This window comes from Camellia sinensis, chromosome 8 (assembly GCF_055761805.1).
Source record: "Camellia sinensis isolate YWXY chromosome 8, ASM5576180v1, whole genome shotgun sequence".
Taxonomy (NCBI): domain Eukaryota; kingdom Viridiplantae; phylum Streptophyta; class Magnoliopsida; order Ericales; family Theaceae; genus Camellia; species Camellia sinensis.
The window spans coordinates 27,828,146-27,856,127 of NC_138968.1; the positions used below are offsets into that span (position 1 = coordinate 27,828,146).

Below are 27,982 nucleotides of genomic sequence, written 5' to 3' on the forward strand. Positions count from 1 at the left end.
TTTTATTTTCTTATTATTAAACTTTCTTTTTATGTTCTTGTTTAACCTTTTTTTTGTTTCCCTGTATCAGTGTTTCTTTATCTCTCAACCCTTTTCAAGTTTTTACCAAAACAAGATAACAATAAGGTTTCTATAATATATGTTTCTTTATTTTTTTCCCCTCAATTAGCTGTTGGGTTTTCCATTTGTGGGGTATATACAAACTTTTCTGTGCTTGATAGTGAAAGACAAAGAGAATATTGAGTTCTGAGGTTTGAAAGTAAAGAGCTTGATTCCTCAACAATCAAAAGATGTGTGTGTGAAAATATAATATTTTTGGGTTTTTTTGGTTGTTCTTGTTGGGATCTTCAAAGCTTCAAGTCCATTTCTCTCTCAATTTTCCTGGGTTTCTTGATGTAGATCATTTGGGGTTTTAGGGTTTTAACTGTACTTGCCAATACTTTGCTTCCGAATGATTCTGTGCTCCTGTGACATTTTCTAGGGTTGTGAGTGTTTTTCTAGAATCTGAGCTCAAGACCACCTTTTCAGGGATTCTTAGCTATCTCAAGTGAGTTTAAATTTTTTTTCTTCTTCTTCAATTCTCTTTACTTGAGCTATTTTTCAGGCCTAGGTTGAATTGATATATAAGGAGTGTTTGGATATATGTGATTATATGTAGGAGATGGTGAGAGGGAAAGTTCAGTTGAAGAGAATTGAGAATGTAACAAACAGACAAGTGACTTTTTCAAAGAGGAAAAATGGGCTTTTGAAAAAGGCTTATGAGCTATCAGTTCTGTGTGATGCTGAAGTGGCTGTGATAATCTTCTCTCAGAAAGGAAGGCTCTATGATTTTTCAAGCTCCAAGTATGTTTCTTGTTTTTCAATTTTCTTTTCACAATGTTTTTGTTTGTTTGATATATATGTGGCTTGACAAAGGTATGGTTTTTTTGAGATATTATTCAGAGATTTCATGTACTTGTTAAGTATTCATATACGATGACAGCTGGGTTTTTACATCAGATTGAAACCCTCTCTCTCTCTCTCTCTCTCTCTGATCAAATACAACTAGCTGATTGGATCTTGGTATATGTATATTGTTTATTGGGTTGTGCTCCTTCAAAATTAGGGATTGAAACTTCTTCCATGCTAGTAATTTTTTGGACTATTGAATTTGGAAAAAGCTTTTGAATTAATCACGGTACACTTTGGAAAACTCTTGCCAACAGCCTGTGTATCTTAGGAATTAGTCGGATTTTAATGCGGACACTTTAATGCCAATAAAAAAATAAAAAATAAAAAATAAAAGTGGAGTACAATTTGATCTATATAAAACCCTAAGTATTGCTTTCCTTCTCTGAATATCTGGTGTAATTTCATGATCTCATTTGTAATCTGTTGTAAATTAACCTCTCTGCAGAAGCTTTTTTATTTTTTTATTTTTTTCCATTTCAGATCATCTAAAATTTAGGGTTTTGCATCATTACCATCTTTCATTGATTGTGAAACCAAGGCTAGCTAATAAAGTAGGATGTATGGTGTAAAGTAGGATGCATGGTGTAAATTTATTGTAGGATTTATGGTGTAAATTTAAAGTTAAAATATACTTGAGCCATAGCCAGAAAATTTTACCAAAAATTTACTCAGAAAATCTAATTATCCAGAAAATTTTACCAAAGTTTTACTCATAAAGTAGGATGTGTGGTGTAATTTTTAAGTTAAAACATACTTGAGTCATAGCCAAAATGAAATTTGTCCATACATTTAAATTCTGGATAAAATTCCAAATAATTTTCCTGGTTATGCATTGTCCATTAGCTTGACCCTACATATTTCATTTTATTATTTTCTTAGAAGATTTTGCCTAAAAAAATCAAAATTTCTGTAATATTGTGATAATTCCTAATTTCACTTATTAGGTAACCACATATACCACTTTATTAATGGATACTATGGTCTTCCAAAAAGCATAATGGCGAAGAAGGATCTATGTGGCTTACATAGTTGAAATTTTAGGTTTTGTTCACCTTTTATTTTACACAAATATATTTTCAATTTAATATATTTGTGAAAATTTGGAGATGAAGAAATACACATAATTATATTTTCTTTATTTTCAAATTTTCACGAACCCCATTTTATTTTCAACTATATTCTCTTCTATTTCATCAACACAACTACTTCAACTTAATCATTAGTGAGAGATTTAATTATGAATCTCATTTAAAGTATTTATAACCCAATAAATTTACAAAGTATTCTTATTTTTCACCTAATCCTATAAATTTGAACTTATATTACAATAGGTCATTTTTCCCGTATTAGAAGTATTATATGGACTATTTTACCTTTATAAACTTTTATTATAATATATATTATATCATATATCTAGGAGAGAGAAAATTATTATTAGATATATTTCATTTATGATATATATATATAAAATACTATATATAAATATAGAAGATTATTATTTTTAGTATTTTATTGCCTCAATGTGAGGGATTCATTTGATCAACGATCTTCCTTCATCATTATTTTACAAGAAGGTTTTTACATGGAAGAGTATTTGGAAGAGAATGTTAGTTTTACATATAGACCAGTGATAGAGATGATGACAGACTCGCAACAAAGATGATAGTAAACTGGTGATAAATATTTTTTTTGCCATTGTTCTACATAAACCGTAGTATCTTCATCGGTTTGTATAGTCATCGATATTGTGTAGTTTATTTGCCGGTATTATGCTGGAGTTGATTATATACAGATTTTTCTAAAAAAGTACATCAATGTATATGAACTATTTGATGATTTTGTTATATATTGGTAGATGATTTGTTGTATACTGATTTTTACTATATTTGTTGGTTGAGCAATCATTTTTATTGTCATTGAACAATCGAAATAGTTGATTCACTTTTTTAATTTTCTTTCGTGTTTTCATATTGCAGTGTGAATGTTCAAATTAGTATGGGTTAAGTTTTTTTTAAAGGTTAATTGTAAACTGTGAACATTCACATTGTATTTTGGTATGATTTTTTTTTTTAAAGGTTAGTTGTATGTTTGTTGTTTCTGTTACTATATTTGTTGGTTGAACAATCATTTTTATTACTATTGAGCAATTGAAATAGTCGATTTTTACTCTTTTCAATTTTGTTTTATATTTTTATGTTGCAACGTGAATGTTCACATTGGAATAAGTACAACTTTTTAAGAATAGTTGTATGTTAGGTTAATTGTAAACTGTGAATATTCACATTGTATTTTGATATGAGTTTTATTTTTTTGAAGGTTGGTGGTATGTTTGTTGTTTATTGTGAATATTAACATTGTATTTTGGTATTTGTTTTATTTTTTCGAAGGTTAATTATATATTAGTAGTCATATTTGTGCAAACAACAATGAGTTATTTTGATCACAAACATAATGTGTACATAGAGACCTGAATGTTCACATTAATTCTATAATACAAATAGATAGTCGCACCCAATATTAATATTCACATACTCATGTAACATTGAGTGTTATATGGTTCCATGAGCAGATGTTATTTATTGGCATTCATTTGTAATATGAAAGTTCAAATTAACATTTAGTGAGGGATTTTCAGAAGGTAGACAATTTAGGATTTTGAAAGTGTGAGAAATTTTCTCTTTGGAATAAAGAAGATATTTTTTTCCCTAAAATGAGGGAAATATTTTCTCCATAGAATAAGAAAGAGATTTTTTTCCTGGAATGAGGAATTTTTTCCTAGAATGATGAGAGATTTTCTCTATGATATAAGAAAATTATAATTATTTTTTATTGTGTATTAATTTCAAAATAGAAACAAGCGCAGAAAGTTGGAAGGATGATTTGGACATATTATACTAAATAAAACTTAATGGAATACTCAAAAAGAATATGGGTTAGACAGAATATAAGTCAGTAAGAATGAGATTTACTAAAAAAACTCCCATCATTAATATATTCCTTATGTCTTTCCATTTGGTCTTCTCATCTTATTTTATTTATCAGCAAAATAAACTTTATTGATGACAATCAAGGTAAAACCTTATATGATTAATCAATAAAGAAAGAAAAGCTTGAAAATGCTATAAGTATCATAGAAATACCAAACATCCTAACTAAGTTGACACAAAAGGGCATGTCCAATCATTTGCAGCATAATCCGATGGCTATGGTTAAATCGAGTTCAACCATCAAGCGATTGAGCTACAAATAGAAGAGGTCTCCTTGTCTTATTTAACTTCAATTGGATTACCCTTCTCTACTTCCTCCATTAGTGTATTTTCACCATTACACTTCTCTTTTCTTAGCTTATCTTTTTCAAAACATTGTAGCCAATACTCAATAGGAAAAAAAAAAAAAAAAAAAAAAAAAATTCTCTTCTACGATTGTAGGCAATAGAGTCCAGCATCTTCCAACCATTACTTGGAGATTTTGTTTCTCTAATGTTATTTCATATCTCATGGTGGATAGCCCTTTGCAAAATTTCAATGGCCTTTTCTATCGTTTCTCGACATTTTCTCTCATGCCATTGTTGGCTCTTCTCCAATACCGTCCCATTTTTATTTTTATTTTTTTGATAAGCAAAAGACAACTTTATTGATTACTTCAATGTAAAACAAAGATATAATCAATAAAGAAGAGGGCTCCAATACCATCTCATATGCCACAAAAAGAAAGAATAGTCTGCATTCTTTTATAATTTTTTTTTTTATCAGCAAAAGAAAATTTTATTGATGAACCCAAGAAGCGAGACGATGTGTAGAAGCTTCATAACATAACTTTAAGATTTCAACTAAGTTGGCACTAAGAAGAACACCCAATCACTTTCTAGCATAGCTCACAAGGTCGGCGAGAAACCAACACAGAACATAGAACCAACATCAACAAAAAATCATAACAAAACAAGAAAAAAAATAATAACCAAAGAAAAAATGGACACCCAGCCATACACCCCCAGACCACCCAACTCCAGGAACTGGTCACACTCCGCAGCACAGGCTCAACTATATCAGCAACCCAACACCAAGCCTAAGCCAAACCTCACCAGCCCCAGCCGAACGTCCTACCCAACACAACAAACCTTTAACAAAGAATACAGAAGGATCCCATCCTTCACCTTGTAGGAAACCTGACCTGATACAAGTTGGACACCAAGTCATGCACTGATAAATCGCATCTGAGATAGTGATATCTAACCCGAAGTGCAATCCTGACCTTCACAAGATCAGAAAGCTCATCCAACTTAGGCTGTGATCTTGAAAATACACAATCATTTCTGCATTTGCAAATAGACGGCATCAAAGCCATTGGAATCGATTTCGATATGGACCCTTCCATCTTTTTAAACTTGAACCTAGCCCACTAGTTAAGAAGCCCTCAACTGTCCTAGGAATAACTCATTGGAGAACCCACCAATCCACCAAACTTGACCACACCTTCTAAACTACTGCGCACAACAATAGGACATGGTTAATGGACTTAATTTTAGAGTTGTAGAACTAGCACAGAGCTGAAAGGCTACTGTTGAGAACTCCCAACCTTTGAAGATAGTCCACTGTCTTGACCTGCCCTTCCACGCCAACCACCCAAATAATTGCACTTTAGGGGGGTAAAGATTATTCCAGATCAAGGAGGGCACCACATATGAGAAACCCACTACATTTATATTATAGAGGGAAGCAACAGTAAACTCCCCAGAAGGAGATGCTGCCCAACTTAAGCTATCATTCGCTTCAGACAATGTCAAGTTGACTAAACATAACAAGGTGCATATCCTACCAAGCTCCACTGCCTTCCAAGCTCTAAAAGCTCTTCTAAAAATAAACCCCCATTCCTTCGAAGGACCTTTTCTTACCACAACAACATGCAATAAGACCTTCTTCTCGACTGACAGTGAGTAAAGTCTTGGGAACTCAGATTTCAAGCTTTTGTTACCAACCCAAAAATCATCCCAAAAACAGATTCTAGACCCATTCTTTGCAACAACCATACTTTTGATAGATAAAAAGACCCCAGATCTGGATTGCATGTGGCCACCGAGAGAATGTCACCCCACACTCCTGAAACTTTGCTTAAATCATCCATAAAGGCAACCATCTCTCCCCAGTAGATGCATACTTAGAGCAAACAACCTTTTTCCACAAGGCCTTGTCCTCCTTTCCAAATCTTTACCACCACTTTGCTAATAAGCAAGTATTGAACTCTCGAATGTCCTTAATGCCCAAACCTCCTTGGTTCTTACCTTTTGTAATATCTCCCCATTTCACCATATGTAACTTTCTCTTTAACTCTATTCCACCCCATAAAAAGGTTGCTTGCACTCTATCAATAGACTTAGGGCTGGTTTGGCAAGTTTTAAAAAAGCTAAAAAGTCAAAAAGTTAAAAAGTCATTATCCTATTTAAGTCACATCATCTTATTTAAATCATATCACCTGTCTAACACATCACTTCAAACCAAACCCAAATCCAACCCATATTTCATAAAAAGTCAAAAAGTGCACTTATTTAGATCATCCCAAACAATCCCTTAGCTACCCATTTAAGTAATTAAACAAGAATAGATGGTACACCGATAAACTATTTAGGACTGAGTTAATCAATGTAACTCTTACCCCCATATGACAGAAATTTCCTTTTCCACGAAGCTAACTTAAGCTTGAACTTATCCAGCAGTGGCTTCCAAATAGACCGCCTTCGAGGACTTGCCTCTAGAGGAAGCCCTAAATAAATAAAAGGGAGTTTTTTGACTTTTACACCTAAGAAGCTTAGTAAAATCAGCCACAACCCACATGACACACGCTGCTCTTGTGAAAGTTTGTTTTAAGCCTAAACATTTACTCAAAACACTGAAGGATTCTTTTAATAGATAGAATCTGACCCGTTCACCTTCGTAGACTATGATCTTATCATCCGCAAACTACAAGTGCGTTACAACTTCATTGCCACCACCAACCTTCACACTACTAATTAGGCCCAAGTTCCGGGCTCTTACCATCAAGATATTTAATGCGTTAGCCACAATATTGAACAGAAAAGGGGACAATGGATCATCCTGTCTAAGGCTTTTTTTAGGGCAAAACTTCTTTGTTGGCGACCCATTAACCAAAATTGAAACCTTTGCTGAAGATATACACTCCTTCACCCATTTTATGATCCAAGCTCCAAAACCAAACCCTTCCATCATATGTAGCAAAAAATCTCAATTTACTGAGTCATATGCCTTTTGAAAATCAAGTTTTAGTATCACCCCTTTCTTATGATTCTTCTTCCACTAGTCTACGACTTTGTTGGCAATCAAAACCCCATCCAAAATATTCTTTCCCTTTAAGAATGTAGATTGTACATTGTTAATCACCCTCGATAGGGCTTTCTTCACTTTATTTTCTAACACCTTAGCGAGTATTTTGTACATAGACCCAATCAAACTTATTAGTCGATAATCTGCCAAGGAAACAGGACAATCCTTCTTAGGGATAAGAGCACTGAAGGAGCTAATGATGCCTTTGTATAGCTTACCATGTCTATGAAACTCTTGGAAGAACTGCAGCATTAATGGCTTGAAGATCTTCCAACACTTCTGGAAGCAAGACATATTAAAATCGTTAGGGCCCGAGGCTTTATTGCCATCGCACTCCTTTATTGCCATCCAGATTTTGTTCTAAAGAAAGCCTCTTCCAGTCTTGTAGTAACCTCATCCGTCCCAATAGAACTAAATGGCCCATCCGACTTAGGCCTTACCTTCTAGTCATCAACAAACAAGTTAGAAAAGGACTTGGTAGTTTTCCTTTTAATCCCACCCAAATCGTCACATTGGGTTCCATCCATTGTTAAAGAATTCAATAAATTCTTGTTCTGCCTGCTCGTTGCCATAATATGAAAAAGCTTGGTATTTCGATCATCCTACAAAGCCTATGACATTTTGAATTTTTGAAGCCACATCTATTCATTTCTTTTGCTTCACTTCCACACCTTACCTCTTAGCGATCTTGATCTGGCTACTTTATTGTCATCCAAATCTCGCGATTCAGCACGTAGCTCAAGCGAATATAGCTCTTTTTCAACTTCTTTTAGCTTATGCTTGACATTTCCAAATACCTCAATATCCCATTCCTTAAACTTAGCTTAAGTGCTTTCAACTAGGAATGAAAGACAAACCTAACCCATCCAGATACAATAGTTTCCTTCTAGGATTTCTTCACTGTTGGGAGAAATTGATGATGCAAGGTCCAAGCATTAATAAACTTGAATGGTCTTGGCCCCCAATTTATATTATCTTCTATTAACATGATTAGACAGTGGTCGGATACAACTCGTGGCAAACCCTACACTTTAAGCTAAAACATTCCCAACCATTCTAGATTGATGAGAAACCTATCAGTTCGGCTCCATTTGTCCCCTTCTGCAGTATTACACCATGTAAAGCTTCTTCCCAACATAGCTAGATCAGAAACTTCCATAGACTCAATGAAATGATTAAAATCTCTCATCCCTCTATCCCTTCTTGAGTTCTCTTTTCTTTTTCCAAGATTGCTTATTGTAACAATCTCGACCCATGATTAATGTTAATCCATACTTAATTTTGTCTAACAAGAGATTAAAGTGAAGTTTTGCATCACATGTTGCCTTATATGTGTTTCCATTTGTTTAGCATGGGAAAATCTGTTCATAATTCTATTTTGATTTGCGAATTGAAGGCCTTAACGACATCCGATTCAGAAATTGATTTCGGTTACGTGTTATTTAAAATTTTTAGAAATTCATGGTAGGTTCAATCGAAATTTGAGTCAGAATGATTTAATTAGATTAACTTAATGTCCACTTATTTGGCCTTAATTAATTACACTTTTATCTAAGCCTACATAAGGCTTATGCACCCCACTTGAGCTTCTTTTTGATATCATCTTTAAGCCACCAAGAGTTACAATGTGAGAGAGAGGAAGAAAGAGACCAAGAGTGAGATTGGATATCAACACTTGAGATTGAGAGGATCTTGCTAGAGATTGAAGGCATTGGGATTGGAAACTCAAGAATTCAACTCCTAGCACACATTTTGGAAAGTCTAGGTAACAATTCAACCCCTAGAGTGTACAATTATGATGTATAGGACTTGAACTCTAATGAATTAGGTTGGTTGATGCAAGAATAGAGTTAGAATTTAAGAGAATTGAGTCATTCCATACATGCATGCATATTTTCTCACATTTTGAATTGAATTTCCAAGAATTCCCTCATGCATGTCTTAAATTCACCTTAACTTTGGGAAGTCATCAAGTCTCATGTTGTTTTGTAACATTTAATCATGTTTTGAAAAGCTTAAGGTCAAAGAAATTCATGCATGTCATGTTCATGGATCATTCATGAATTTTAAGTTGAATTTTCCACAATTGGCAAGCTATTTGGCCATGATTTCTTGAAAAGATCATTAATTCATGATGTATTATGAACTTTTAAGTGTTCCTCAAGTTTTAGCCCAGAAAAATCAAGTCTAGATGCTTAAAGTTTGAGTTTTGAGCTTTGGGAACAAATTTAGAAATCCCAGAATTTGCATCTACCCTCGAGCGTAGGAATCCACGCTCAAGCTACCACTTTGAGTGCGTGCACTTCCGCTCGAGCGACCTGAAGTACGCTCGAGCTTGAAATGCAAGCCCTCAGAAGTTCTTGTGTTTTGCAGCACGCTCGAGCGACGAGAGTCACGCTCGAGTGAGGGTCTGAGTCTCATGCTCGAGCGAGAATCGAGGGTGAAAAACAAACAACTAGTACTTTTTCAAAGTTTATAGACCGCTCGAGTGAAGGAAGTTACGCTTGAGTGAACCCTCACATTTTGCATGTTTGCTCGAGCGAGGAAATCCACGCTTGAGCGTAAACCCTGTTTTCAGCAAGTTTTGAAAGTTGTTTTCAAGTGCAATTTTGCATCCTCATTTCATCCTAAGCATTCCTAAGCGAAGATTAAGTCACCGTAATGAGGATAAAGGGTAGAAACACACTAAGAACAAATGAAATAAGTTATGTATAATCCGAACGTGTGTTTCAATGTATGTATCTGTCATGCTGTGTAGGTCACGCGCCACAAGGAAGCTGAATTGCCTACTCTATTTGTTTACTTGGAGCATCTATTATCCGTGAGTAATAACTTAGTAAAGTTGTGTTCAAGTAAATTATTTTTCGTATATGGAATGAGATCTGTTCGATGAAATGCCATGTTCTATACTATGAATGATTCTCCAACTCTAACAAACATTTGTGACATTATGCTATGATTCAAGCATGTTGCAAGTTCCTGGTACCGGAGGTTCCTTATGGAACTAACAAACTATTTGTACCAGCTGGAGGTTCCTAGGTGGAACTGACAAGTTATCCGTTTCCAGTCCGGAGGTTTCTTTATGGAACTGACAAGTTATCCTTACCCGACAGGAGGTTATTCTATAGAACTGACAAGTATGATTTATGATACTCTGTATATAATCTGTTAGCGCTAACGGATGCACTACGTAAGATTAAGTATGAACTCTGATTTATATATATATATATATATATGCGTGGAATGAGAATACGAACGTAAACTTTGGTTTCAGAAATGGTTATGGAACATCATTCATTTACCCTTTTACTCTGTTAGTATTCACTGGGCCTCCGCTCACTAGTTATTTATTATGTATGTAGGTGTGCAGACTTGTGATCAGGCTTAAGATGATGCCTGAAGCATTTTTGTATTTGTCAGCCACCTTTTGCACCTCATGAGGAGGTTTCAGATCAAGTCAAGTCTTGTGGCTGTGTTATTATGGATGTATAAGACTGTTCCTTTTGCTCCATGGGCAAGTTTTTCTTTTATATGTACATGAAGTGACGTGTAAATACTGTATCTTTTGACGTCACTCGTATGTCTATAAAAGTTTAAGATTATCAGTCTCATGTATGTCCGCACATCTCGATGGACTATGTATGTTTCTTTTTATGTATTTACTTCCTCAGCCCCTAATTATAAGTCTAATTGTTAGGAGGCATTCGGTAATCCAAGGATTACTGGCCGATTACGACGCTGAACCTGTATGGGCGGGTTTGGGTCGTGACACTTATTTAGTTAAAATCACTTCGTAAATACCATGAGCTCTCAAAAACAGATCTCAATCTAATAATTGTGTCACATAAGCACCCCATTCGCGATACATCAGTGGACGCATAAACATTCATTAAGACACAATTGAAAGAAGGAGAGTACTTGAAAGCAATATAAAATTTCTGTTGCTGTAGCAACTAGTCATCATGAAGATAGCTAGATTCCAAACACAAACCATTCTGTTGGGTCGGTGAACCCTGATAAATATTGTTCATTCAACTCTATTGTTCACTCATACACTGGGTCCAATGGGGGGTTTGGGACGTCTCTCCCCAAGGGGGAGGGGGGCGCCTCTTTTAGGTTAAGAGAGAGTTGTAGTTTTTTTTATCATAGTGAAAATTGTAGTAGCTGTGGATGTAGTCTTTTTCTGGAGAGAACCACGTTAATCCTTGTGTTCTTGTGTGTGTGATTTGTTTGATTCGTTTTTTATTCCTTGTTTGTTGTTTCGTGTCTCACCGATCTTGGTTAGGACGGGTCAATTCCTAACACATTCCACTTGCAAGGCCATCATGATCAACTACCATAAAATCCATCTCTCCCTGGCCAAACCAAATTGATCGGATGAAGTCCCCAAAAACCCCAGATTTCTTTCTCTTGAAAGAAAGCTACATCCACTCTTGTCAAATAGTATGGATTTAATCTTTCTCCACTTCCTAGATTTGCCAAACCCTCTAATATTCCATGATAGAATCTTTATATGGACACTAAACTAAGCACATGAACCTCCTAATCGTGAATTTCAGGGGTGGACCACTCCCTCCACGACCAGCAGTAAGCTCCGCATCCTTCATTTCCAGCTTTATACATTTAGCTAGCACTTCTGATTCGAATCCCTTATAGTTAAGTCCAAGAGATTTCCCCATATGGACTGTTGCCTTTACCGCATTCAACATCAATCGCTCTCTTTGAGTACCAGTCGATGACGACGATGACAATGCCACCATAGCTGCTCGACACCAAGCTACCCTATGCCAACTCCCTACTGGTAGTGCCCCACCTTTCCTTGTAACTTTTGGCCCCTTCGCCATCCTTCGAACCAGCACTGTTTCTGTCTTTGACATTTTCCTCCTAGCTTTGCACCTTCTTTCTCCATTTTGCATTCCAAAAATACATGTTCTCTAATCATCAAACTGCAATAAACCATCAAGACTTCCAAGATCATAGTAGCTTTGATACAACTTTGTTGGAAATTTGTGACAAGCTCTAATACTAGGGAGGAAGTGGAAAGGAAAAAACATATAACCTGTTCATTTCACTTTTCGATCATACTACATCATGGCTAGAGTACATAAGTATTTATAGGTTTACAAAAACATGTTTGTAGCTAAGTACATTTATCATACATTTAATGTTATCACAACCCTTTCATTCACTTACATGAACTTCACAAAACTCTTTAGTTAAATGTTTTTAGAATTAACACTTCATTATCTAAAATACAGTTCAATTTCCAACAAAAAATTCATGTTTAAACTTCCCTACAATACGGCTCAATCCTTTTAATGATTCTGTAAGTGATTTGTTTTATGTATGAACAAAATGATGTAGCTTGTTGTTCTCCGTTTGCTCTCTCTCTCTCTCTCTCTCTCTCTCTCTCTCTCTCTCTCTCTCTCTCTTGTTTATTTTTTGGTGAAGTGTTCAAATTTCATATTGTATGCAAAATAGCCCATTGTGGAAAAGAATAATATTTTCTATAACTAAAATCTAGAGAAAATTTTCCATATCAAGATTGTTAACTAAAAGGTAAAGAGTAGCTATTAATAGGCTGTTAGTTGCAATTCACAAACGTATAATTTTTTATCTGATATAAATTGTGTTCATTTAAGTTTCATTTTGTGTAGTAGGATTCAACAAATCATGTAATGAATTAAATTAGGTTTCTTCATTAGTTACAAAATAATTTATATAAAAAATACTCAATGAAAAAGAAAAGGGGTAATTACAAAAAAAACTCTTTGACCCTAAACTTTGAGTTTTTAATTTTGCCAATTTAAACCCTAATATTTTAATTTGTTTGTATTCTAAACCATTTACCTATTTCCGTTAAGTAAAACTGAAGAAAAAAAGGGTATTTTAATTATTAAATTCAATGTAGGTATACATAAAATATCTAAAATACCTTTTTTTATTGAGTTTAATGACTAAAATGCTTCTTTTTTCATTGGTTTTATTTAGCGGAAATAGACAAATAGTTTAAATTGAAAATAAATTAAAATATTAGGGTTTAAATTAATAAAATTAAAAACTCAGGGTTTATTTTGTTAAAAACTCAAATCTTGTAGCTGTTTTTTTTTATTTTTTTTTTTGTTTTTGTAACTTCTCCAAAAGAAAACTATTATGTGGGAGCATGAAATTGCTTCTTCTATACACTCATGACTATAGTGCCCATATTGATTCGACTTGTAGCATTGCACCTCTTTTTGTGCACTCACCACTATAGTGACCGTACTTGTTGCATTTATAGCATTGCACATAGCTTTTGTCACGACCTATTCCTCTGTCGTCAACCCACTATTGGCAACTTCCTTTCAAAGCAGCCATCTGTGGTCTTCTCCTATCAAGCATCCGTAGACTTCTATCTCTCGAAACAACCACTTATTGTTCTCTATTGTCAACCATTTGTTGACCTCTTTTATTTCGCAAAACAACTATCTGTTGTCTGTTTTGAGGAATAACCACCTGTTGTCCTCTATTGTCAACCACAGAAAGGTGGAGGAAGTGGCTGTGGACAAGGTAGAAGAGGTCCCAACATAGGGATCCCTTAATACTTGGAGTCGAATTCTCATGGTTTTCTCAATTCTTCAGTGTACACTCCGAAGAATACTTCTTGCCTCTTTGGAGGTTGTTGCAACTGAAATCTTCTCAAAGCTTGACTCGTCAATGCCTTGACATAGCAAATACAAGGCTTTCTTGTCTTTTCTCCTTATATCTCTCAAAGCGACCTTTTGGGCTTCATTCATTTTGTCTTCATCTTCTAAGCTTGATGGCTCTTCATAACCTCGGTTACCAAGTCCTACATATCTTATGAGGCTAGTAACACACACATCTTGATACTCCAGTTCTCATAGTTCTCCTTGCTTAATTTTGGAAACTAGGGCAGAAAAATTCTATTCATGTTGGCCATCGATTGATTTTTGTGCTTCAAATAAGCTACACAAAATGTTCAAGTCTGAATTTTGAAAAACAGACCCTACCAATGAACTTAAAGGGGTCAATTTAGCTAGGAATACACTTCGTAGAATTTTAGAAAATTTCGGGGGGCTTAAAATGAAAATTTCAAAAATATTTGGGACAAAAAATGAATTTTCAAAAACTTCTGAGCCAATCTTTGATTTTTGGGATACTCTGCCTAAAACATACAAATCGTACCAAACGTACAGTGTGGTTCACTATGTGGGTTAGGTTTGGTGGATTGGACATGGGTTGGATCTGACACACGGGGTCAAATTTGGGTTGACTACTCAACAAACAGAATATTTCATAGGAATATTCTCTCTATCTGCGCTTGAACAGTAGCAGATTGTTGAAGATAATGCATAGTGCGCATGTCTGTGTATGGGCCTCATGTGATTTCTTTTGGGCGTACGTGCGGGAGCATAAAGCACTGGTTTATTTTTGTTTTTATGTCTTTGGACTCCTAATGATGAGCGAAATAATTTTATGTATCCAAAAGTTGATTTTATCAACTTTAATTTTGGACAGAACTAAGAAACTCTTAGGCTTTGTTTGGTGAAACTCTGGAAAGTTAGTTCCAGAGCTTCATTTGAACATAATGTTAGTTTAGGATTTTCAAAAATTAATTCCACTCATTTTTGAAAACGCGGTCGGAGACGGGAAAAATTTGGGCTACCGGTTGTCCCATCGGACGTCTCACTAGTCGTTCGGCCGGTTGACCGGAATAGTGCAAATTATTATTTTTTTTTGGCAATTGACACTAGTTAATTTTTACATATTCAATAAAAAAATATTTTTTGAATTTTTAATTTTTTTTATGAGTTTTAATAGAATTTTGAGTTGTGTGTTTGGTTATGAGTTGTAAGTTTTTGTATCAAATGTCATAAGTCACATTAAAAATTCCTAACTCAATTCAAAACTCTGGGAATAGTGTTGTATTTTGATGTGACATATGATATTTGATACAAAAATTTACAACTCATAACCAAACATACAACTCAAAATTCTATTCAAAACTCATAAAAAATTTTAAAAATTCTAATTTTTTTTTATTTAAAATATAAAAAATAACATGTGGCATTTGTAAAAAAAAAAATGCACTGTTCCAGTCAACCACGATCGGCCAGACATCCGGGAGGACGATTGGTTAGTCCAAATTTTCCTGCCTTTCAAAGAGTTTTCAAAAGAGAGTGGAATTAATTTTTGAAAATACTAAACAAACACCACACTCAAAAGTGAATGTGAAATTATATTTTGAAAGCTCCACCAAATGGAGCCTTAGTTTCCACTCGATTTTGGAACTTCATTGCTCTGATACCACTTGTTGGAAGGATGAGAATTTTAGAATTACTGGTGGTAATTCAGAACACACATAGAGCGATGTATTAAAGTTGCAAACTCAACTTTATTAAATACTGAAAAACAAATACAATAGGGAAAGCCTATCTTTCTCTCAATTTCTTCTTCTCTCTTATTCTTTCTTATTTTCTCTCAACGCCCACACTTAGAACACTTTGATGCAGAGGCTATATATAGATAAAATTACAATGTAAATACATTAAATGTAATACAACAAGCCAATTTGCATTTGAATTCTTCAACCTCCATGGTAGCCATTCTCATGAACTTATATTTCTAACAAACTTGCTTCCTATTTCTAGCTAAGCCAATGCAATTAGGCTTATTCACAACACTAGCCCCACCAAAGGTATGAACAACACCCAAAGCTCCACACCCAACATAAATAACACAACATCATTGAACTACAGAAAACAACCCTTGAGCAAGCTTTACCAACCACTCCCAACACAATATCAGTCCTTCTTTCTTATTCTTCTTCCTACTCCCACACTTAGAACTATCAAAATCCTTACATATTTATAGCTAAACATTGATAATATGAATGCATTAAATATACAACAACAAAACCATTCAAACTTGAACTCTTCAGTCATTAAATCTATAGTAACATGCAACAATCCTTGAACCTTTGTTTCCAACAAGCTCGTTCCTACTCCTAGCTAGCCGGTGGAGAAAAGCAAAAGCTTATTTCACAACAAAAATCAGCCCTATCAAAGGTATAAACAACACCAAAGCTCCACAACCAGCATAAATAACACAACACCATTTAAATACATAAAACAACCCTTGAGCAAACTTTACCAACCACTTCCAACACAATATCTGATTTGTTTAATGTTGAAGATGAAATCATTAGACCTCAGTGCAATGGCAAGTGTGGCAAAAGTTCGAATCACATGAATTAGACTTTCTATAGAAAAATGGGAGTAAGATTGCCTTCTACTACCTCTTGCAAACCTTGTTATAAACAAAAATATTGCGCACTCAGTACGAGTTCAACCTTTATAGAATAGTATTCCATCAAACTCTTTGAGAATTAACAAATGCTTAATAGTGGATTAATATCCAGTATTCACTCCAATAGTGAAACCCTAAAACAAAGTGGAAATTGTGCCAAAGGGTTGACAAATGCTTTGCATATAAACTTTCAAAAAAGTAGATATTCAAAGTTACTCACAACCTTTATATCTTAAATACTTTAGAAATTATCCGTAATAGATGTAGAGTCAGAGTGCAATATGAAGTACTATATTAAAGCACTTGAGCAAGGTTTGGTACGCTTGAGTGGGTGGTGATGATCTAGCTAAAAGGATCTCGTTAACTTTGGTCAAAACTTTCTCAAAGTACAGTTTAGTAGGCTAGCAAATTTTTTAGTCTATGAGATTTGATTTGAAAAAAAGGCCTTTGTTTTTCATTGTAACAATGTAGAAATAATCTTTAAGAAACCCTAACCTCCTAAAGCTCTAGAATCTAGGAGACATAGTTCTTTTTTATTCGAAGAAGAATATTTGTTTTGCTTATGCATAGGGTAATGTAGGACCAACAGAGACAGTGCTGTGAGGACTATAAAACAGACTTTTTGCGAGTTTTTATGGTTGCTTAAAACTGAAAATCAATAGGAATTTTAGGATTTCAATTAATGAATGGAATGAACTAGGTTTAGGATTAATAAATCGGATGAAAGAGATCAAAACAAGGGTTATTATGGGTGCTGTGAACAGTACCCGTGAACAGTAATTAGGTTGTGGAAGTGCTGAAATTTAAGGAAGAAATAAAAGAAAAGAAGAAAGGAGAAGCAGAAGATAGGTCTAGGCATCACAATCAGACTTCATAGGCATCACACCTAGAGTTTGATTGTATTACACAATCCATAAAGAAGCTTCAAAGCTCTTTTAACTTTTTATAAAATATCAACTCTATTAAATTACAAGAATTACATGGCTTTATATAGGACTAAGAGACTTCCTAAACCAACTAGAACTAAAATAGGAAACTACCAAAATATCTTTGACTTTCAAAACTAATTTAAGACTAAATAAGAAACAAAAACAAAGACTAATTAAATAACTTGACTCACAAGATGACCCATGGGCGACCTCTACAGCCCATATAGGCAAATATAAAATTACCAAAATACCACCCACCTAAAAATCCTAGAAACATAAAAATAATCATAAAATAAAACTATAATAATATTAGAAACATGATTATGTATGGTTCCTATCGATTTCTCTTTGAAACTATTCCAATTTCCAAATATCGCTGCTTCTTTAAATTTACCCTTCTTTGAGCTTCTTATATTTCGCATCATTCTCCCTTGGTTGGAAAAAACTCAACCACAAGTTTTGAAGTGTTGAAGTATAAGCATCTACAAGCTTCGGAATTGCATCCATGGCTTCATGTTGAAATCTTCAAGTTGGCAGCATCGTTTCTTTTTCATTGGAGTTAGCAATGAAAGCAACAAGATATTTTAAGCTCTAAAGCTGAATTTTTCTGGAATGATAAAATCAATTGCTGTGGAAGATGAACCCTTAAATTGATTTAAGTATAGAGTTGCAAAATTCTGCCCATCCATTCCATTCTCTTTTGGCTTTGCAATGTACTGCTTGCAATCAATTTGAATGCCTTTTCTTGTATCAATAATCATGGATTTCATATGCTCAGCCTTTTCCTCAATCAAAAAGGTGTCATGCAATTCAACCTTGACATCCTGTTGAATGAAATCAGCACCTATCATTGTTTCTAACATGTTATACTCACTCAAATTTACATTCTGTGCTGGTGGGTTAGGCAATTGTGACTGTAATATAGGATCAATATCATGCTGGACATTATGCACGAGTAGAGGTTCACTAGATGACTTTGTTGCCACCAAATTAGAAAATTTAGGCAACACATTGGTGACCTTTAAAAGCATATTTTGCACAGCACTAGCAGCTGGTTGCTTTGATTCTTCAGTCCCTATAGTTTCCATAGCATCCAATTCCTCGTTTTCGACTCTAGCCTTTACTTGAGTAATAACTAGATCTTCTTGAGGTGCTTTTCGATCATCAATAAGTGCCTCGTTATCCTTCAAAATCTGGTTATCTTTCATCTTAGGAAAATTCTGAACATATTCATTGGTTTGCAACTTCAATTGTGTATGGTTTCCATCCCTAAAACAATATTTGGTTTTATTGCATCTTTTTGTGGCTTTTCAGCATCTTCTTGTGGCACTTTAGCCCTTGGTTTAGGAGGTTTTGTTGGTTTCTCTTGTTGGACAGTCTTTCCATTATGCGCAGGTTGCAAAATTGTAGATTTCTCTTTAAATTTTACAAAAAATTCAAATTGTATAGCCGTTGCAATAGCATCTTCGAGATCTTCTAAATATGCATGAGACATCTCTGTTTTGAAACGAGCAATAGTCATCTGTTCACTTTCTACCACTCCAGATTTGATAAATAATTTCTTGTATGTTCTTGCATAATTAATCACACATATCACCTTGCTTAAGAGCATACAATTAATCAAGAATATCATTTTGAAGATTCCTCAGACGGATATTTTCTCTAAGAAGCGCTTTACCTTCTTCCCAAGTCAATCCACTTGTATTGGATCTCCCACAATGTGAAAGCATCATGGCGAAACCTTAAGCTCTGATACCAAACTAATGCAGGACAAATAAGGATAGCGCTGTGAGGACTGTAAAACAGATTTTCTGTGGGTTTTTATGATTGCTTAAAGTTGAAAATCACTAGGAATTTTAGGATATCATTTAATGAATGGAATGAACTAGGTTTAGGATTAATAAACCGGATGAAAAAGATTAAAACAGGAGCTGTTATGGGTGCTGTGAACAGTATCCGTGAACAATAATTAGGCTGTGGAAGTGCTGAAATTTAAGGAAGAAATAAAAGAAAAGAAAAAATAAAAGAAAAGAAGAAAGGAGAAGAAGATAGGTATGGGCATCACACCTAGATTCCATAGGCATCACAGCTAGGGTTTGATTGCATCGCACAATCCATAAAAAGCTTCAAAGCTCTTTTAACATTTTATAAAATATCAAATCTATTGAATTATAAGTATTACATGACTTTATATAGGACTAAGAGACTTCCTAAACCAACTAGAACTAAAATAGGAAACTACCAAAATATCTTTGACTTCCAAAACTAATTTAAGACTAAATAAGAAACAAAAACAAAGACTAATTAAATAACTTGACTCACAAAATGACCTATGAGCGACCCCTACTACCCATGTAGGCAAATATAAAATTACCAAAATACCTCTCACCTAAAAATGAGATCTTTGAAAATGAGATCTCATTTGCATATCAATTACAGGAGGAGTCTGAGAGTCTGGGAAAATGAATTGCACCTTGAGCTGATCAGCAGATTGCCGCAACCTTGAGCTGATCAGTAGATTGCCGCAACCAATCAACTTGAGTAATAACTGCGAGGATTCTTTGTTATGGGCTCGTATACCATCCGGTTTATTCACAGTTAAGTCTCTTTATGAGATCTTTGAAAATTCTCTTAGATTAACTCCCTTTCCAATTATGAAAATGTGGAAATCATTAGCTCCTCCCAAAATCAAAGCTTTTGGTTGGCTTGTTTGGTGGAATCGGATTGCCTCTTTGGATCTTCTTGCCCGAAGGTCCATTATTCCAGTGGTTAATCATTGTGCATTCTGTGGTGTGGATAATGAAAATGCATCTCACCTGCTCTTGCTTTACAATCATGCTTGGAAGGTTTGGTATGAGATTATGTATTGGTGGGGCTCTCAGTGGGTCTCTCCTTGCTCTTTACAAGACTTGCTTCTATGGTGGTATGGTCAAGAATCCGAAAATCTAGGTGCACTCATATGGGAAGTAATTCCATTAGCTGTGCTTTGGAGCTTATGGATTGCAAGAAATGACAAGATATTTAACTCTAAAACTCCTATCTGGGAAAATATTGTGGAAAGCATCAAAATTAAAGTGGCCTCTTGGGTGAAGTCTTCTAGTCATTTGCCTGAATTTGCTATCCGTGATTTTCTATTCTGTCTGGATGGGTTGAAGGGTTATAAATTGAAGGCACTGGTTGGTTAATGGGTTTTGTAGTTTATTATTTTTCTTTTCTTTAGTTTGGTTGTACTCTCTTCAACCTCTTGTATTGGCCTTGGCTTGCATATGATTGGGCTCATTTATAGGTGCCAACATAGTTGGGATGTATTCTTGAGCTATGATACATTTTAGTCAAGTCCCTTCTTTCTTTCGCATCATTAATAAATCATTTTCTTTGCTGAAAAAAAAAAAAAATCCTAGAAACATAAAAATAATCATAAAATAAAATTACAATAATATTAGAAACATGATTATGTATGGTTCCTGTCGATTTCTCTTTGAAACCATTCCAATTTTCAAATATCGCCACTTCTTTAAATTTACTCTTCTTTGAGCTTCTTATATTCTGCATCATAGGGAACTTTGAAACTTCCTTTAGATGTCTTTGCAAAAATCACATACACTTCATTGCACTTTGATAATTCATTGTGCATTAGTTATTCTTGCCATGTGGTTGAATTGTGGCCGGAGCTTAGGCTAATGGAAATCTAGACAAAAAATAAAAAAATAAAAAAAGACCAATACTTGTCAAAGTTGTTTGCGAGTAGATTCTGAGCCTGTGAGTTTAAAATGAAAGATATTAGGCTAACACATTCAGGTTGGATTGTAAATTGTTAAGCCTTTGTATTAAACTCTTAATCCAATGGATTTTGAATTGCAAGGGTGGTTGTGGATTTTTTATCTATCCGGATTGTTAATTTTCACGTATATTGTCATGTCTATTTTGAATTGCAATGGTGGTTGCATATATATGCATGATTGATATGTAGTTGTTAATTTGTTGGAAAGTTTACGTTATTCATCCTTCTAGTGATAAGATCTTAAAACCATAGTTGTATTTGTCGGGTTTTGTAGACTCTGATAAGTATTATACACTGAGCGCTGAGTCCAATGGTGGGTTTGGAGGGCCTTCTCCAAGGTATGTGGGGTCTAGGGAGAGCCTTGGCCTAATTTGTTGGATACTTGGTAATTTCTTGTTGCTTTACCATTGCCGTAATTTCTATGCTTATAAAATAGATGAAGGGCGCCTATTGCATTGTATAAAGATTGTAATCGTTTTCTAATCATAGTGAAAACGACAGTAGCTGTGGACGTAGCCTTATTTTGAGGTGAACTACGTAAATCTTTGTGATTTTTGTGTGTGTGATTGTTTCAATACATTTTTATCTTTATTATTTGTTATTTTGTATCTTATCGATCCTGGTTAGGAACAATCGATTTCCTAACAGTGTTGTACAGTGAAAGGCCCACATCTCATACTTACAAGTCACTTGACACATACTTTAATAGGCAATAGTGGATGAGGTACTCTTGTCTAGATGGGTGGACTATCCCAGTAATCATCTCTTCTGCAAATGTAGGGTAAAAATATTCAGTCCTCTACTCACCCTTTTGTAAATTCTTAATGATGTACTGTTCTTTATATCTCGTGAAACTACTTTGTACAATATTGGCCTCTTGAGATACACTCACAACTTTAAAATGCATTGTACAATGAAAGTCCACAACTCACATGCACTTATTCGCTTTACACATATACGTCACTAGGCGATATGAGACTTGTACCGTTGGCCACATGGGCGGAGCAACCCAACACTCATATCACCTGACAATTAACAAACAAATGAAAAGAAGATAGTAGTACTACCTGATAAAGAGAGAATGTAAATATAGTTATTTCACCTTGTAAGGTCAGATGGTGAAATTTTTTGTTTCATACACGAAATACAAATGCTATGAGGCACACTTCCTTCCTAATATATAGCTAAACCCTATGGTCCTTCCTTGCCTTCTATCCCTAAGTGTTCTGCCAAGGGTTGCATAGGATTGAACTTTTTTGGTGGACCATCTTGTTGGGTCTCACTATAAAGTTTAATGCTCCATCCTTTGCTTTTTATTTTTTCATTGATGTATCTTTTTATATTGTACTTTAATTTGATGCATCAATATAATTTATTTTGTCGATAAAAAAAAAAAAAAACACAAAAACCCTATGGATGATTTCGTATTTTTTTTTGGATGTTTCAGCATGCAAAAGACTATAGAGCGATACGGTGAACATGTGAAAATGGTGCAAACCAACAATCCTAATGAAGAACAATTCACGCAGGTTAGATCTTCCTTTAAATGTGGATTTTGAAGTCATTCTGCAGAAGCAAAATGACAATTGCAACATTTAACTTCTAGCCTGTTTTCTTAATTTTGGCAAGTATTAAATGACCAATACAATGAGTGCAATATTGTTTCAATTTATTTGCAAAATTGATGAAAAGCAATGGCTACTTTTAGGCTGTAGTTGTTAATATTACAAATGATAGTATTCCATGCTAAGATTGATATAATTGGTAGATTACATGTTTGTTTATTTTTCTCCGTATAGATGCCCAAGCTATAAATGCCACAAAGTTCCTGATAAGGCACATTTGTGCACACACCCTAATTAGGTGTCTTTATATGTATATATATTGGGTGGCTTTTTTCAAGTTTCATTGGAGTTTGCTTCTTATATGAAAGTTTCTTAAGCGCCTCCAGTATAAAGAAAGTAATAACGGGAATGAGTTTTTCATATTTTCCAATGTTGGACAAAAAAGATGGTGTTTGCTACATCAAATGAAGTCCATAGCCTGCATACCGGGGGTCATGTGATGCCAATTGTGTTCTTGCATTGGTTGACGTGAGCAGTTTTTCTTTTATTAGCAAAAGAAGGAATTTATTGATGCAAACAAAAGTACAAGGATTACAACCATATTACATCAATAAAAGAAGGCCAAGCCTCACAACGAAACAAAACATGAACTGAAAGGGAGGTTACTCATAGAAAATAGTCCAAAATCTTTTCTCAAGATCACGGAAAGGCAGATCATACTACCATAACATGAGATGAAAAAGTGATTTAGGGCAAACCCATTGGATACCCCACCAGCTCAAGCAGGCGGCCCACAATTCCCTGGCAATTTGACAGTGCAAGAATAAGTGGTTTGAAGATTCAACAAAATCCGAACACATTGGGCAGTTAGATTCAATATCTCTCGAAAGAATCCCTCTTTCAGTTAGGAGTTCTCAAGAGGCTATCTTGCCTTGAATAACTTGCCAACTAAACACTTCAACTCTGAAAGGGCAAGGTTGTTCCAGATTAGATGTACCTTATCAACCAAATAGTCAAGACCCCAACCAAGGTTCTCAAAGGTTCAATAAAAGGATCTAACAGAGTAAGTCCCATTGTTGTCCCATTGCCATTGCAAACAATCCTCCCTATCAAGAGCTAAATGCACCAAATTTGTTTTCCTATTAGAACACCCAAGAGAGCATTCTCGGAAACAAACAATCTCTTTCTGCAGGAGAAGGCCACTGATTGGAGTTTCCATTTCTGAGAGGAAATCAAGTATTACCTAGGAAATTCATCGTTCAAAGGTTGTCCCCATTCAAACATCATGCCAAAACTGAGATACCTGACCCATTGAGAGGATGTCTTTTTATAATTTTGAGGCTTGTCCGATAGTTGGCTTAGATGAAGCCAATAGTCAGCAGAGAAGCCATACTTTTCCATGATGAAATGACGCCACAGGGCCTTTTCTGTCCCAAATCTCCACCAAGGCATGTGTTATTATTGATCAGTTTTTTAATTCCCAGCCCACCCAATCTTTTATTCATTGATGCATGCTCCCAACTTACCAAATTGCAACTTCTTTTTATCTTCTCCATCACCCCAAAGAAACCTTCGTTGCAGTTTTTCCATTTTTGTTAGCAATCCCGGCTGGGATTTTAAACAAAACATAAAATACATTGGTAGATTGGCCAAGGTAGGTTTGATCAACGTAATTCGTCCACCGAATGATAGATACTAATTTCTTTTTAACTTTATCCATGATAGGTTGTAGAAAGTTTTGTTGGATACAGACTTCCATGATTCTATTATTGCAAACTATGGAACTTCTAATCAAAGGGCTCCACAGAGCCTATTCCTTTGATTTTTGAATTTTGTTTCAATCCAATCAGCCTAATAAGCCTTCAAGATCAAACACACCTTAGGGTTCAATAGGGAACCCTTAGAGCTATATGTGGCTACTATGATATGTTATGTTGTTAGATTAAAATTAAATGATTGTTGTTACTCGATCAGTTTCATAATGGGCAAGTATATATAGCATTTTAAACATGTCACCATCATGTTTTAAATATAGTTATGTTTCGTTTTTTAGCCTCTCGATATTGATACACACTTGTATGAACACCACTATACATGTGACTTTACTGTAGGAAAATGAATTTTGCAACTCAGTGTCAATGCAAGAAATATGTTCATTTATATATGTTATGTTAATGTTTTTTACCGTTTATGGCAATAAAAATAAATGTTGTAATCTATACTTTCTTTTCAAAATTTATATTAATTTATATGCTTGCCCTCTCTAGGTTATAATTCTGAGTCTGGTCTTGCATGCAACTAAACCTTGTAATGCTAACATTTGATAACTTGGTATCCGACCCAATGGACCGACTAATCTAGGAGATCAATCTCACCATCCACTAGCAAGGACCTAAAGCTAGGGCAAAGCCCCGTATAAATGCTCCTCTATTGTTTCCATTGCTACATATAATCAACACCTTCCATTTTAGCATATTGGACCGATGACCTAAAATAATATGTTATCGACCATGTCATTTTTACTTGTATTTACACAAGGATGAGTTTCTCACTAAACTGGGCTAAACATGCAGCAACTGGAGCATGAAGCAACAATTATGTCGCAGAAGATAAAGATTATTGAAGCTCATCAACGGTTCATATATTAGTTGATAATTTTCTTTCCAAACTTGTTTTTGTCATTCAACAAATAAGGTTCTAGGTTTCCTTGTTTTTCTTGCCCTAACTTTGACTTGGATGTCTTAGGAAATTTCTTGGGCAAGATCTGGCATCTTGTTCGGTTGAGGAACTCAGAGAGATTGGCAGCCAGCTGGAGCAAAGCTTAAGAAGCGTTAGGGCGAGGAAGGTATAGCACTTTTTTTATTTTTTATTTTTTACAATGTTCTTGAAAATGGATTTTTTAATTATTTTTTTGGTTTCTTTACCATGAAAATAGGGAGAAGTACATCATTTCTATTTGTTGTCCCAAATACCAAATAGCTTTTTGACAAAAAATAAAAATAAAAATGTTTTGAGACATATTAAACTTAAATTAACCAAACTTTTTATATATGACATATGCATTCCAGGAGCTGTTATTCAAGGAACAAATAGATCGATTAAAAGAAAAGGTACAACCCCATGTCATGGAACTCGGCAAATTTTAGTTTATGTTTTTGTTTGTTTGCTTGTTTGTTTGTTTGTTATTGATCAGCAAAAGTTAAGTTCAATGGTTTGCAAGAATGTTTACATACATCTAATGTTTTGCTTTTCTATCCTCAAATTTAGGAGAGACTCTTGTTGGAAGAAAACGCAAAGTTACATGAAAAGGTGAACTTCATTTAGCTTTTTTTCTAAAAAAAATGTTGTTATATATGGCCTTGCACCTCGAATTCCCAGTGGTAAAACTAAATTGCACAAGCATTAGTTTTTGCAGTTTCATTTTTAGTTGTTTTCTATTAATTTTAGTGTGCGTGTCAATGTTTCTTTTTTTGTTTTTCTTTATTTTAGTTTAGTTTGGCTTTATTTTTGATATTTTTTGATTGGACAATCCATGTAAACTTTTTTTGGTGTTTCAAGTCTTTAGGGTTTAGCTCAATTTAGTACACTTCAAAATTTACAATTTAGAGAGATTCAGTTAAACAATGAGTATCAATTATATAAATTAATGTGATTAAAGACATGTACAACAGAGTTATGACAAACAAATGCAAGGAGAGACAAGTCATTATGATTAATGGACTAGTCTGTTTTCGCCTGTTTTCTTTCTTTTCTGGTTGGTGCCTCAGCAACTTGGACTAGAGATAGTAGTGTAGAGAGTGGTCATTTTGGTGTCAACCTAGTTGGGATTGGTTGGACTACTTGGTTTTTCTATTCTCTCTTGTCTATACTTTATTGATGTATGTTCTTCTTCATGTTTGAAAATCATCAATGAAGTCTTCTTTTCTTTGCTGATAAAAAAAAAAAAAAAAAAAATTTTACTTTATTGATGTATGTTCTTCTTCATGTTTGAAAATCATCAATGAAGTCTTCTTTTCTTTGCTGATAAAAAAAAAAAAAAAAATTTTACTCGTCTTTTTGCAATCAACTTGCTAGGCATATTTAAAAGATTAAGGTGCTGATATGACATAATATAAAAATAATTCTAGTTAAAATTGCGGAGTGTTAATTTATGAAATTAAGATTTTAGGTCAAGTAGATTTAATAAAGCAATCTGAAACAAAATTTTGGCTTAATTTAAATTAAATTTAAGGGTGATCAAATTTATATATTGGATTGGTTTGTGCCTAATTATATGTTGTAGCTTATGGAATGTAAAAATTGGTATGGATCGAAGATAAAAAATAAATAAATAAATAAAAGAAAAAAAAGAGCAATTTCTGATGGTATTAATGTACAATATACACCAGCTAATGTAGGAATTTGATAAAGACTACTTATGATTCGAGTTGAAAATGCCAAAAGAATAAAAACAATAATTAAAATCAATGTCAACTCCGGCAATGAAAAGGGATATCATTATTATTATTTACCATAATATTTATGTTTAATTTTTTTTTTTTTTAAAACTGTGATGTTATGTATAGTGTGCAGAGAAACCATGGCAGCTACAACCAGCAAAGGAGAAAGAAGTTGCAATGAGCAGCCGTAGTAGTCTAAGTTCAGAGATGGTGGAGACTGAACTGTTCATCGGCCTGCCTCTAATGCGCTGCTGATAGCAAATTTTCATCCTCCTCCATATTGACTGCACATCATATATACACACTTGATTCAACATCAAATGATTGCATTTCAAGGCATGCAATAGATCAAATGATGGAACAATTTGGGTACGGCAAAAAGATCATATGTACTTATTCGATCTAGTAAGTGTATCTTATGTCAAAATTGAGAAATTCTATGTACCTATTCTCTTATTTATTACCTTGGTCTACTATATAGGCAGGATACCGTTATTCTTACTAAGAAACTGAAAGAAACCTCGAAAACGGAAGAAAGGGCTCGCATGCAAATCTCGGGTCTTGATTGGTATGCTTATTGGTATATATTTGTTAGTTTCTTCTAATATTGTTGTTTTGTTTCTGGAAATGCCATTCTGTAATTCCATATATATCTGATGTGTGTTGTACATTT

At 34.4% G+C, this 27,982-nt stretch overlaps 1 protein-coding gene across 9 annotated transcripts; it reads left to right on the forward strand.

The window, feature by feature from the left end:
- The first annotated feature begins 12 nt into the window (after positions 1–12).
- Positions 13–27,979, forward strand: LOC114277565 (MADS-box protein AGL42). Of its 9 annotated transcripts, none has more exons than XR_014337499.1 (10): positions 16–126; positions 482–547; positions 659–843; positions 22,753–22,834; positions 25,444–25,505; positions 25,616–25,715; positions 25,939–25,980; positions 26,138–26,179; positions 27,436–27,678; positions 27,791–27,979. XR_014337499.1 is itself a non-coding variant. In XM_028219463.2 (10 exons), the coding sequence occupies exons 3-10, from the start codon at positions 662–664 to the stop codon at positions 27,562–27,564; spliced, it is 702 nt and encodes a 233-aa protein (XP_028075264.1). In that variant the 5' UTR covers positions 37–126; positions 482–547; positions 659–661; the 3' UTR covers positions 27,565–27,979. The 9 variants fall into 9 exon arrangements, 6 of the variants coding, with proteins under 6 accessions (XP_082738509.1, XP_082738510.1, XP_028075264.1 ...); XM_028219463.2 differs by adding an exon at positions 10,045–10,107 and having other exon boundaries at positions 37–126; positions 27,436–27,979; XR_003634637.2 differs by lacking the exon at positions 16–126 and adding an exon at positions 10,045–10,107 and having other exon boundaries at positions 138–547.
- Positions 27,980–27,982: the final 3 nt, after the last annotated feature.